At 46.2% G+C, this 14,557-nt stretch overlaps 1 protein-coding gene across 3 annotated transcripts in view; it reads left to right on the forward strand.

The window, feature by feature from the left end:
* Positions 1-423: 423 nt before the first annotated feature.
* The window catches only part of LOC141213621 (uncharacterized), a 34,852-nt gene continuing 20,718 nt past the window's right edge, over positions 424-14,557 (forward strand). The window contains exons 1-6 of one of the 3 annotated variants that reach the window (XM_073665231.1): positions 424-591; positions 12,115-12,254; positions 12,378-12,482; positions 12,566-12,689; positions 12,773-12,861; positions 13,058-13,148. In XM_073665231.1, the coding sequence (XP_073521332.1) occupies positions 12,189-12,254; positions 12,378-12,482; positions 12,566-12,689; positions 12,773-12,861; positions 13,058-13,148 (475 nt within the window). In that variant the 5' untranslated portion in view covers positions 424-591; positions 12,115-12,188. Of the gene's footprint in view, positions 592-4,086; positions 4,154-12,114; positions 12,321-12,377; positions 12,483-12,565; positions 12,690-12,772; positions 12,862-13,057; positions 13,149-14,557 lie in introns of those variants that run through there. The other 2 variants (XM_073665230.1, XM_073665232.1) reach the window with 2 other exon arrangements.

The raw sequence follows: 14,557 nt of genomic DNA on the forward strand, positions 1-14,557 counted from the left end.
ACCGTCGGGAGCTCAGCGGCTAGGGTCTCTGATCTCCTGACGGCAAGTGTGAAGGGAGGACCGGGGAGCGGCGCTGCCTAGGCCGCCAGTCGGGGTACTTCTGCTGCGAGCAGCCGGGAGATGACCCGCTAGTGCCGGTCATCTCCCGGCTGCATCGCCACTGACCTCCGTGCGGCAGATGAGCCGCTAACTGCCGCCATCTTGTTCTGAAATCCCGCATCACTGATTGGCCGCTGCCGGACCAATCAGCGACACGGGATTTCCTGGACGGACAGACAGACGGGATAAGCCGATTATATAGTAGATATTTATTTTTCCCTGTATTGTAATTTAATAAAATTAGAATTTCATTGTAATCCTAGAGCTTTTCTTTGTGATATTTTATGTCCCAGACTTATGAACTTGTCATTTCATTGTAGCCCAGCGCTAATCAACACTGGGAAATCCTGGCAGCGGCACCGACTGACCGGACAAACCCTTCACAGCAGAGACGAGCCAACTCCATCTAGAAACCACAGACGAGTCTCATCCCTATTGTTCTTCAGTCCATGTGTCGTCATTATGTCCGGATTTATCAGCAATGTACAAAAGGTAATAGGGTAAAGAATGTATATAGGGTCAGTATGTATATATTCTGTACTGTATGTATATAGGGTCAGTATGTACTGTATATATTCTGTACTGTATGTGTATAGGGTCAGTATGTATATATTCTGTACTGTATGTGTATAGGGTCAGTATGTATATATTTTGTACTGTATGTATATAGGGTCAGTATGTATATATTCTGTACTGTATGTGTATAGGGTCAGTATGTATATATTCTGTACTGTATGTATATAGGGTCAGTATGTACTGTATATATTCTGTACTGTATGTGTATAGGGTCAGTATGTATATATTCTGTACTGTATGTGTATAGGGTCAGTATGTATACATTCTGTACTGTATGTATATAGGGTCAGTATGTATATATTCTGTACTGTATGTGTATAGGGTCAGTATGTATATATTCTGTACTGTATGTATATAGGGTCAGTATGTATATATTCTGTACTGTATGTGTATAGGGTCAGTATGTATATATTCTGTACTGTATAGGGTCAGTATGTATATATTCTGTACTGTATGTATATAGGATCAGTATGTACTGTATATATTCTGTACTGTATGTGTATAGGGTCAGTATGTATATATTCTGTACTGTATGTGTATAGGGTCAGTATGTATACATTCTGTACTGTATGTATATAGGGTCAGTATGTATATATTCTGTACTGTATAGGATCAGTATGTATATATTCTGTACTGTATGTATATAGGGTCAGTATGTATATATTCTGTAGTGTATATATATATATAGGGTCAGTATGTATATATTCTGTACTCTATGTATATAGGGTCAGTATGTATATATTCTGTACTGTATGTGTATAGGGTCAGTATGTATACATTCTGTACTGTATGTATATAGGGTCAGTATGTATATATTCTGTACTGTATGTGTATAGGGTCAGTATGTATACATTCTGTACTGTATGTATATAGGGTCAGTATGTATATATTCTGTACTGTATGCATATAGGGTCAGTATGTATATATTCTGTACTGTATAGGGTCAGTATGTATATATTCTGTACTGTATGTATATAGGATCAGTATGTACTGTATATATTCTGTACTGTATGTGTATAGGGTCAGTATGTATATATTCTGTACTGTATGTGTATAGGGTCAGTATGTATACATTCTGTACTGTATGTATATAGGGTCAGTATGTATATATTCTGTACTGTATAGGATCAGTATGTATATATTCTGTACTGTATGTATATAGGGTCAGTATGTATATATTCTGTAGTGTGTATATATATATATATAGGGTCAGTATGTATATATTCTGTACTGTATGTATATAGGGTCAGTATGTATATATTCTGTACTGTATGTGTATAGGGTCAGTATGTATATATTCTGTACTGTATGTATATAGGGTCAGTATGTATATATTCTGTACTGTATATATATAGGGTCAGTATGTATATATTCTGTACTGTATGTATATAGGGTCAGTATGTATACTATACTGTATGTGTATAGGGTCAGTATGTATATATTCTGTACTGTATGTGTATAGGGTTAGTATGTATATATTCTGTACTGTATGTGTATAGGGTTAGTATGTATATATTCTGTACTGTATGTGTATAGGGTCAGTATGTATATATTCTGTACTGTATGTGTATAGGGTCAGTATGTATATATTCTGTACTGTATGTATATAGGGTCAGTATGTATATATTCTGCACTGTATGTGTATAGGGTCAGTATGTATATATTCTGTACTGTATGTGTATAGGGTCAGTATGTATATATTCTGTACTGTATGTATATAGGGTCAGTATGTATATATTCTGTATTGTATGTACATTTATAGAGATAAGCGATATACTGACCGTACACCTCGTACACGCGCGGCTCTGCTCCATACGCCTCGTACACGTGCGGCGGCTCCGCTCCGTACACCTCTCACACACAAGGCTCCGCTCCGTACACTTCGCACACGCGCGGCTCCGCTCCGTACACTTCGCACACGCGCGGCTCCGCTCCGTACACTTCGCACACGCGCGGCTCCGCTCCGTACACTTCGCACACGCGCGGCTCCGCTCCGTACACCTTGTACACGCGGCTCCGCTCCGTACACCTTGTACACGCGGCTCCGCTCCGTACACCTCGTACACACGCGGCTCCGCTCCGTACACCTCGTACACGCACGGCTCCGCTCCGTACACCTCGTACACGCACGGCTCTGCTCCGTACACCTCGTACACGCACGGCTCTGCTCCGTACACCTCGTACACGCGCGGCTCCGCTCCGTACACCTCGTACACGCACGGCTCCGCTCCGTACACCTCGTACACGCGCGGCTCCGCTCCGTACACCTCGTACACGCGCGGCTCCGCTCCGTACACCTCGTACACGCGCGGCTCTGCTCCGTACACCTCGTACACGCGCGGCTCTGCTCCGTACACCTCGTACACGCGCGGCTCTGCTCCGTACACCTCGTACACGCGCGGCTCTGCTCCGTACACCTCGTACACGCGCGGCTCCGCTCCGTACACCTCGTACACACGCGGCTCCGCTCCGTACACCTCGTACACACGCGGCTCCGCTCCGTACACCTCGTACACACGCGGCTCTGCTCCGTACACCTCGTACACACGCGGCTCTGCTCCGTACACCTCGTACACACGCGGCTCTGCTCCGTACACCTCGTACACACGCGGCTCTGCTCCGTACACCTCGTACACACGCGGCTCCGCTCCGTACACCTCGTACACACGCGGCTCCGCTCCGTACACCTCGTACACGCGCGGCTCCGCTCCGTACACCTCGTACACGCGCGGCTCCGCTCCGTACACCTCGTACATGCGCGGCTCCGCTCCGTACACCTCGTACACACGCGGCTCTGCTCCGTACACCTCGTACAAGCGCGGCTCCGCTCCGTACACCTCGTACACACGCGGCTCTGCTCCGTACACCTCGTACACACACGGCTCTGCTCCGTACACCTCGTACATGCGCGGCTCCGCTCCGTACACCTCGTACACGCGCGGCTCCGCTCCGTACACCTCGTACACACACGGCTCCGCTCCGTACACCTCGTACACGCGCGGCTCTGCTCCGTACACCTCGTACACACACGGCTCTGCTCCGTACACCTCGTACATGCGCGGCTCCGCTCCGTACACCTCGTACACGCGCGGCTCCGCTCCGTACACCTCGTAAACGCGTGGCTCCGCTCCGTACACCTCGTACACACGCGGCTCCGCTCCGTACACCTCGTACACACGCGGCTCTGCTCCGTACACCTCGTACACACACGGCTCTGCTCCGTAGACCTCGTACACACGCGGCTCTGCTCCGTACACCTCGTACACGCGCGGCTCTGCTACATCCACACTGTAAACCCCTCCTGACCCCACACATAAACTTCAGCTCATCCAGCACCATGACAACCAGCACAGCAGAGTCCTGCATCCACTGAGGCCCCTGATCATGTGACCCCTGACTCCTCCCCCTCCTGTGACCTCATCACAGCTCCTGTGCGCACAGAGCAGCCATATATGTGGTGGCGGCTCTGCAGGTGGAGGTATGTGGAGACCCCATTACTGGGCGCAGGGGGCATTAACCCCTTCAGCACAGAGACGCTTTTGGGGTCTTGTGTTGCCCCTTTATAAGAATCATAAGGTTTTTGTTCTGTTTCCTGTAATAGATACATACGACCCAACTATGGAGACAGGAAGGAGGAAACGTATTGTTCTCATAGTACAGGACCCCTTTACTGCCCCCACAGTGTAATGCCCCTTATTCAGGATGTATGATGCCCCCCACACAGTGCAATGCCCCCATTATGCCCCTTATGCAGGATGTATGATGCCCCCACACAGTGCAATGCCCCCATTATGCCCCTTATGCAGGATGTATGATGCCCCCACACAGTGTAATGCCCCCATTATACCCCTTATACAGGATGTATGATGCCCCCCACACAGTGTAATGCTCCCATTATGCCCCTTATGCAGGATGTATGATGCCCCCACACAGTGTAATGCCCCCATTATGCAGTATGTATGATACCCCCCACACAGTGTAATGCCCCCATTATGCCCCTTATGCATGATGTATGATGCCCCCACACAGTGTAATGCCCCCATTATGCCCCTTATGCAGGATGTATGATGCCCCCACACAGTGCAATGCCCCCATTATGCCCCTTATGCAGGATGTATGATGCCCCCCACACAGTGTAATGCCCCCATTATGCCCCTTATGCAGTATGTATGATGCCCCCCACACAGTGTAATGCCCCCATTATGCCCCTTATGCATGATGTATGATGCCCCCACAAAGTGTAATGCCCCCATTATGCCCCTTATGCAGTATGTATGATGCCCCCACACAGTGTAATGCCCCCATGATGCCTCTTATGCAGTATGTATGATGCCCCCCACACAGTGTAATGCCCCCATTATGCCCCTTATGCAGTATGTATGATGCCCCCCACACAGTGTAATGCCCCCATTATGCCCCTTATGCATGATGTATGATGCCCCCACAAAGTGTAATGCCCCCATTATGCCCCTTATGCAGTATGTATGATGCCCCCACACAGTGTAATGCCCCCATGATGCCTCTTATGCAGGATGTATGATGCCCCCACAGTGTAATGCCCCTTATGCAGTATGCATGATGCCCCCACACAGTGTAATGCCCCCATTATGCCCCTTATGCAGTATGTATGATGCCCCCCACACAGTGTTATGCCCCTTATGCAGTATGTATGATGCCCCCCACACAGTGTAATGCCCCCATTATGCCCCTTATGCATGATGTATGATGCCCCCACACAGTGTAATGCCCCCATTATGCCCCTTATGCAGTATGTATGATGCCCCCACACAGTGTAATGCCCCCATTATGCCCCTTATGTAGGATGTATGATGCCCCCATTATGCCCCTTATGCAGTATGTATGATGCCCCCCACACCGTGTAATGCCCCCATTATGCCCCTTATGCATGATGTATGATGCCCCCACACAGTGTAATGCCCCCATTATGCCCCTTATGCAGTATGTATGATGCCCCCACACAGTGTAATGCCCCCATGATGCCTCTTATGCAGGATGTATGATGCCCCCACAGTGTAATGCTCCCATTATGCCCCTTATGCAGTATGTATGATGCCCCCACACAGTGTAATGCCCCCATTATGCCCCTTATGTAGGATGTATGATGCCCCCCACACAGTGTAATGCCCCCATTATGCCTCTTATGCAGTATGTATGATGCCCCCACACAGTGTAATGTCCCCATTATGCCCATTATGCAGTATGTATGATGCCCCCACACAGTGTAATGCCCCCATTATGCCCCTTATGCAGGATGTATGATGCCCCCCCACACAGGGTTTCGCCCCCATTATGCAGTGTGATGATGCCCCCCCCACACAGTGTAATGCCCCCATTATGCCCCTTATGCAGTATGTATGATGCCCCCACATAGTGTAATGCCCCCATGATGCCTCTTATGCAGGATGTATGATGCCCCCACAGTGTAATGCCCCCATTATGCCCCTTATGCAGTATGCATGATGCCCCCACACAGTGTAATGCGCCCATTATGCCCCTTATGCAGTATGTATGATGCCCCCCACACAGTGTAATGCCCCCATTATGCCCCTTATGCAGTATGTATGATGCCCCCCACACAGTGTAATGCCCCCATTATGCCCCTTATGCAGTATGTATGATGCCCCCCACACAGTGTAATGCCCCCATTATGCCCCTTATGCAGTATGTATGATGCCCCCCACACAGTGTAATGCCCCCATTATGCCCCTTATGCATGATGTATGATGCCCCCACACAGTGTAATGCCCCCATTATGCCCCTTATGCAGTATGTATGATGCCCCCACACAGTGTAATGCCCCCATGATGCCTCTTATGCAGGATGTATGATGCCCCCACAGTGTAATGCCCCCATTATGCCCCTTATGCAGTATGTATGATGCCCCCACACAGTGTAATGCCCCCATTATGCCCCTTATGTAGGATGTATGATGCCCCCCACACAGTGTAATGCCCCCATTATGCCTCTTATGCAGTATGTATGATGCCCCCACACAGTGTAATGCCCCCATTATGCCCCTTATGCAGTATGTATGATGCCCCCATTATGCCCCTTATGCAGGATGTATGATGCCCCCCCACACAGGGTTTCGCATTATGCAGTGTGATGATGCCCCCCCCCACACAGTGTAATGCCCCCATTATGCCCCTTATGCAGTATGTATGATGCCCCCCACACAGTGTAATGCCCCCATTATGCCCCTTATACAGTATGTATGATGCCCCCCACACAGTGTAATGTCCCCATTATCCACCTTATGCAGGATGTATGATGCCCCCACGCAGTGTAATGCCCCCATTATGCCCTTTATGCAGGATGCATGATGCCCCTTATGCAGTGTGTATGATGCCCCCACACAGTTTAATGCCCCCATTATGCCCCTTATGCAGTATGTATGATGCCCCCACAGTGTAATGCCCCCATTATGCCCCTTATGCAGTATGTATGATGCCCCCATTATGCCCCTTATGCAGGATGTATGATGCCCCCCCACACAGGGTTTCGCATTATGCAGTGTGATGATGCCCCCCCCCACACAGTGTAATGCCCCCATTATGCCCCTTATGCAGTATGTATGATGCCCCCCACACAGTGTAATGCCCCCATTATGCCCCTTATACAGTATGTATGATGCCCCCCACACAGTGTAATGTCCCCATTATCCACCTTATGCAGGATGTATGATGCCCCCACGCAGTGTAATGCCCCCCATTATGCCCTTTATGCAGGATGCATGATGCCCCCACACAGTGTAATGCCCCCATTATGCCCCTTATGCAGTGTGTATGATGCCCCCACACAGTTTAATGCCCCCATTATGCCCCTTATGCAGTGTGTATGACCCCCCCCCCACAGTATAATGTTCCCCCAGTACCGCCTGAGGTCCTGCAGTTGGAATAATCCCTCTGGAGAATGTTTTTTCCTTTCCCTGCTCCCCTCCATATATACCCTCGAGCATGTATACAGGCATGTAGTGGAGCAGGCCTTACTAGATATCGTGGCTTTGTACAGTAATATACTGCATGAGGATGATATCAGAGGAGTAAGACATTTCTTGAAATCGAGATCAGTAGAGTGTAGCAGACATAATGACTTGATGGAGGATCTTCTAAAATTCACTCTTATTCATAACTTCTTTCTTTTTGATAGGAAGTATTTCCACCAGCTCAGGGGTACTGCGATGGGTAGCCTCTGTGCCCCCTTATATGCTAACCTATCCCTGGACTGGTGGGAGGAATCCTCAACTCAATATTCAGGGATGGCATCCATATATTGGGGTATGGTACAAATATATTGACTGCATTTTTATCACCTGGTCAGGGACGAGTGAACAATCTTTTTAATTTGTCGGGGAACTCAACATCAATAGAGTGGGCCTTAGATTTACATCTGAATTTATTATAATAATAATTTTTATAGCGACAACATATTCTGCAGCACTTTACAATTTTAAGGGGGACTTATATTGACAATACAGACTTTACAGAATAAGCATAACTCAGATATTAAAAGGAGTGAGGGCCCTGCTCGCAAGCTTACAGTCTATAAGGAAATAGGGGAGACACAAAAGGTAAAATGTACGTATATTGTATAATACAGCCTTAATATACTAAATAGAGTAAGTATATAACACCACATGAACTGGTCGCCAGCCAGTATGTGTACAGTACAGACAGAGGCTATTCAGTGCATGGATGGTATGAGCATGATTTTGAAGAAAATTTTAATATGGGCCAAACTGGGACAGTTAGATAAGTGTGTTGAGGTGATAGGCCAGTATAAAAAATGGGTTTTTAGGGCACGCTTAAAACTGTGGGTATTGGGAATTAATCAAATTGTCCTGGGTAGTGCATTCCAAAGAATTGGAGCAGCATGCGAGAAATCTTGGAGACTGGAGTGGGAGGTTCGGATTACGGAGGATTTTAGTTTTAAGTCATTAGCAGAACGGAGGGCACGGGTAGGGTGGTAGACTGAGACGAGGGAGGTGATGTAGGGCGGTGCTGAATCATCAAGAGTTTTGTGGGTAAGAGCGATAAGTTTATATTGAACTCTGTATTGGATGGGCAATCAGTGCAATGACTGGCACAGGGAAGAGACATCGTTGTATCGGTTGGTGAGGAATATGACCCTGACTCCTGCGTTCAGGACGGATTGGAGAGGGGAAAGTTTATAAAGGGGGAGATCGATAAGTAAAGAGTTGCAATAGTCCAGACGAGAATGAATAAGAGCTACATAAGAGTTTTTACAGAGTCAAAGGTAAGAACATTTCTGATTCTAGAGATGTTTTTGAGGTGTAGATGACACGAGCGAGCGAGTGATTTGATGTGAGGAGTGAAGGAAAGATCTGAATCAAGCTTGACCCCAAGACAGCCGGCATGTTGCTGGCGAGTAACGATGGAGTCACAAACAGAAATGGCAATATCAGGCATAGATAGGTTAGTGGAGGGAGGAAATAGGAGTAGTTTAGTTTTTGACAGATTAAATTTTAGATAGAGGGAGGGCATAGTGTTAGAGACAGCGGAAAGACAATCACTGGTATTTTGTAATAATGCAGGGGTGATGTCCGGAGAAGAGGTGTATAATTGGGTGTCATCAGCATAGAGATGGTACTAAAAACCGAATCTGCTGATTGTTTGTCCAATAGGAGCGATATATAAGTAGAAAAGAAGGGCTTCTAGGACTGATCTTTGAGGAACCCCGACAATAAGGGGGAGGGGAGAAGAAGAGGAGCCAGCAAAAGACACAGTGAAGGAGCGGTCAGAGAGGTAGATCCACAGTGTCGAATGCTGCAGAGAGATCCAGGAGAATCAGCAGGGAGTAGTGACCATTAGATTTGGCTGTTAGTAGATCATTAGAAACTTTAGTGAGTTCAGTTTCAGTAGAATGTAAAGAGCGGAAACCAGATTGTAAAGGGTCAAGAAGGGAGTTATCTGAGAGATAGCGTATTATACAGGAGTGGACCAGTCGTTCCAGGAGTTTAGATATAAAGGGAAGATTGGAAACAGGTCTGTAGTTAGCAGCACAGTTCTGGTCGAGGGATGTTTTTTTAAGTAATGGATGTATGCTGGAGTGTTTAAAAAAGGAGGGAAAAATACAAGATGAGAGGTAGAGGTTGAATATTTTAGTTAGGTGAGTGGTGACAGCTGGAGAAAGGGACTGAAGGAGATGTGAAGGAATAGGGTCACTGGTGCAGGTGGTAGAGCTAGAGGAAGCAAGGAGCCTTGTCACTTCATCTTCCGTGACTGGTTCGAAGTCAGAAAATGATCAAGATACAATGTGGGAGGGAGGAGCATGCATAACATTTGGGGATTGAGAGAAAATTTCCTGTCGGATATGGTCAATTTTTTCTTTGAAATAATTGTCCAGATCGTCAGTGCTGAGGTTGTTGGTTGGGGCCTGTGCTGTTTGATTAAGGAGAGAATGAAAAGTGTCAAACAGGTGTTTAGGATTATTGGGCCATGAGATGATGAGGTTGTTAGGCTGCGTGCACACAATGCTTTTTTCATGCGTTTCCGCTGCGGAAACGCATCAAAAACGCATGGTAATCCGCACCCCATGGTCCCCAATGGCATTCCGCAATGTCAATGCACATGCTGCGGATTTTTCCGCAACGTTTCTGCAGCGCTCATAAATCCACAGCATGTTCATTAATTTTGCGGAAGCGCAGCGGAAGCCATGCCATTGGCTTGCATTGAGACGCATAGAATCCGTGTCTGTACATTTGTACAAGCGGATAATATGCGTTTCAATGTGCGGATGGTACCCAGTTCTGGAGGAGAGAAGACTCTCATCCAGACCTGGGTACCATTGTACCTGTAAAAAAAAAGAATAAAATAAAAAATAAAGTTTATATTCACCTGTCCGGCGGCCCCTGCAGCGCTTCTCCTTCCAGGACCTGAGATGACGTCGCGGTCATGTGACCGCAGGCTGTCTCGCGAGATGCCGGCAAGCCAGGAAGGAACCAGGAAGGAGCGCGACAGCACACACGGCGGCATCGGAGGTAAGTATAACTTTATTTTTTTATTTTTACGTTCACACTGTATAAATCCATGCCGTTTGCATGGATTTATACAGTGTGACCTAGTTGTCAAGCACTTTCCAAGTGATGCTATCGCCTGGAAAGTGCTTGTCAGTCCGCATGCGGAAACACATGCGTTAACGCATGTGAATCCGCATGTATTCCGCATGTATTCTGCAGGAAAAATGCATGCACAATCTGCATGCGTTTTTTCCGCCAAGGAGATGCATAAATGCTGCAGATATTTTCTGCTTCATTTCTGCATCGTGGGCACATAGCCTCAAAGTAGGTTTGTTTGGAGAGGTGAAGGGCGGAGTTATAGGTTTTAAGCATAAATTTATAATGGAGGAAATCTTCAGCCAGATTAGATTTTGTCCACAGCCGTTCGGCACACCTGGAGCCCCGCTGGAGAAAACGTGTTTGCAGCGTGTTCCAAGGTTGTCGCCGTCTGTGCCGAGTTGTTCTCTGTGTAGAAGGTGCACCTTCATCCAGGGCACATTGCAATGTTTCGTTATAATTCTTCAGTGCAGAGTCAGGGCATGAGAGGGAGGAGATTGGGGCCAATGATGATTGCAACGTTTTCATAAATTTCTGGGTGTTAATGCCATGTATATTTCTATAAGTGTGGAAAGTGGGGGTGTCTTGAGCAGGGTGACAGTTCTTGACAGAGAATGAAAGAAGGTTGTGATCAGAGAGTGGAAGAGGAGAGTTAGTAATGTCATGTATTGAACAGAGCCGGGTGAAGATCAGGTCAAAGAGTATTTCCATCTTCATGTGTAGGAGAATTAGTAAGCTGTGAAAGGCCGAAGAAGGAAGTTAGCGATAAAAGATGAGTGGCAGATGGGAAGAGGGAATCGCCTAATGGGATGTTAAAATCTCCCATGATGAGGGTGGGGATGTCATAGGTTAGAAATTTTGGAAGCCAAGTGGCAAAGTGATCCACAACCGCCACTCGCAGGGAGAAGGGCCGGTAGAGTCTGACTGTGTGGGCCTCAAAAGAAGGGATGAAAAATGAGGGTACTGAGGATATAACCTGAAAAGTACATTTTATTTAAAGGAGCAGACCAACACCAATTATTACCAGTTGCCTTTCCTGCATGTACTGATCAAGAAGGATTGTAACGGGACCCTAGGGACACTCATCTACCAGAAACCTTCAAGCACTAATAAACTACTGAAGTGGGATAACCACCACCCCCATCCCCATAAAAAGAGGAAAATCCAAGGGACAATTTTTATGGTTGAGAAGGTACTGCTCGACTGTCACAGATTTTAATATACAGGCAATAGACCTGAACACCAGATTAAGGGATGTAGGGTACTCGTGGTACATTTTGGATTCCGCATCATCGTTTGCAGAAAAATGGTCTTATCCATCAGCTTATCTTTTCCTCATTCAGATCTCTAAAATACCGGATCCTCTCAGTGAAGATCGTCTATATAAGAAAATTTTCCTGATTTATCCAGGAAAATCATGGACAAGATGGTGGAGGGGATATTACACCTCACCCTAGAGATCCTCTTCCGGCTTACTGGAGAGGTGAGCGATTCTGATGACGTCACATTACAGCATTCTTGGAAATAACAGATGGACAGAACTAGAGAGGTGAGGACTCTGGAAATGTCTGTAGTGAGATTTATTAATGCGACTCTCCATAACCAGAGATTAATCACGGGGCCTCCACCTCACCCCCTAATACATGAGGACATCAATGACCAGAAGATCCTAGAACTCGCCTACAAGATAATTGAGCTGCTGACTGGAGAGGTGACACTGCTGGGAATGCTGGGACATTATGCAGTAACGCTGTGAAGGGATCAGGGGGATGACGGTATCATTGTATGTGTCAGGTTCCTATAAGATGTCAGGATGTCGCCGTCTATTTCTCCATGGAGGAGTGGGAGTATTTAGAAGGACACAAAGATCTGTACAAGGACGTCATGATGGAGGTTCCCCAGCCCCTCACATCACCAGGTAATAGACAGGACTAAATACACACGGCCTATAATTATCTGTATGTAAAGAATGAATTCAGTCTCTGTATGTGTTTCCTCCAGATCTATCCAGTAAGAGGACAACACCAGAGAGATGTCCCCGTCGTCTTCTTCCACAGGACTGTAAACAAGAAAATCCAAATGTTCCTCAGGTAGATAGAGAGAAGGTGTCATGAGATCTCCCCTATGATGTGTAGACGGCTGTAAATGTCATGTCTTCAGTTCTGTTTTATCCATCATTATTATGTTTTATATTTGTGTAATGAGAATGGTGGAGATGGCAGGATTAGAGCTGATCATAGATGTGACTTCTCCATCTGTCGGTGACTTTTACAATATTTGTTTCAGGGTGAAGATCTGACCCATATTAATACTACAGAGACATATGGAAGGGCTGATGAGCAGTGTAAAGAGGAGATTCCTACATATGACTACTCAGGTGAGTAGTAACCACTGAATACAGAGAAGTCCCTGTCTGTGGCTGCTTTATCAGTGGTGTAGTCGTATCACAATCGTGTGATCACCATTTTGCCGCTAGACTCCAACATTCTCCTCCGTTCGAAAATATTCAAATTACTTTGTGTAATTGTGAAAGACCTTTTCTATAGAACTTACAACCTGAAGGATCCACCTACCCCCTGGGATTAGGAGACGCTGACCGTTACCTGCCCAGGTCTGTAAACTATAAAGCCAAATGACAGCGTACGTAGAATGTGCTGACAAATTAAAAAATCACTTGAAGAAAAATATGATGGGCCTGTAAGAGAAAGCGGAGGGTAATGATGCTGTTGGCTTCCTAGATCCCTGATATCTTATTAGATGAATCTACCTTCTCTCCCTTCTGTGCTGCTGAATGTGCTCATATGGTCCCTACAAGACCAGGTCCAGTCTTTCTGGCCAAACTTCACTTTTATGATCGACAACATTAAATGTCCAGTGAGGCCAAGTGTGAATTTCTGTACAATAAGAACAGAGTTTCCCTTTATCCTGACTTTTCAATTTCTTTTAAAACCAACTAACTTCAAACAGGATTGTCATAAACTACACAGAAAACATTACACCTGTGCCATGATATATCTCTAAGTTGTGCGTGGCTGATGGCTGTAATATACATTTATTCACGCCTGCAGGAGATGTGTTGGCTCCAGCCCTGGTTTCATGGATTCACTCCACGTCATAAATAGTATTGAGCGAATTTGTTCGGCATTTCAAATTCGGGTTAGTTTTCGGGGTTCCGGCTTGTTCGCGCCAAATGGTCCACCATAAATGAGTGCAACTCCAGTTTAGTGTTGGATTTCTCCCCTCATACATACGTGGTTGTTGGGGATGTTACATGTTTATATATTCTTTATTTTTTTTTACATATTTTTATTTTTTTCACTCTTTATGATAGTTTCATTCTGGTGGGATCGGCCGGCCTCACTTATGTGAGTCTGTAACTCCCTGGTCGTCTTTCAAAAAGATCTCCATTGCCTCTTCCAAATGCCTGAGATCTAAATTTAAGACACCTCAGCTCTTCAGTATTATAAAAAAGTTCTCTTTGAATGTCTAATATTTCTTCTTGACACTCATCTGCCAGAAAATATTGTCCCTTAGCGATAGTTTAGATTGCCAAGAGCCCCCGAGCCCCATACTCTAATTACCCCAGAGAGGTTTCACCACTAGTTACTAGTGTTGAGCATTCCGATACTGAAATATCGGGTATCGGCCGATATTCGCGGTATCGGAATTCCGATACTTAATTCCGATACTATTGCAATATCGTATACCGGAATCGGAAGTTCCCATAATGCAATGAGACATTTTCATTTTATTCAGCCAATGAGGATCCTAAGAAGTGTGGGCACA

Source organism: Phyllobates terribilis, unplaced genomic scaffold (assembly GCF_046119375.1).
Source record: "Phyllobates terribilis strain yellow unplaced genomic scaffold, ASM4611937v1 Scaffold_200__1_contigs__length_3551848, whole genome shotgun sequence".
Lineage (NCBI taxonomy): Eukaryota > Metazoa > Chordata > Amphibia > Anura > Dendrobatidae > Phyllobates > Phyllobates terribilis.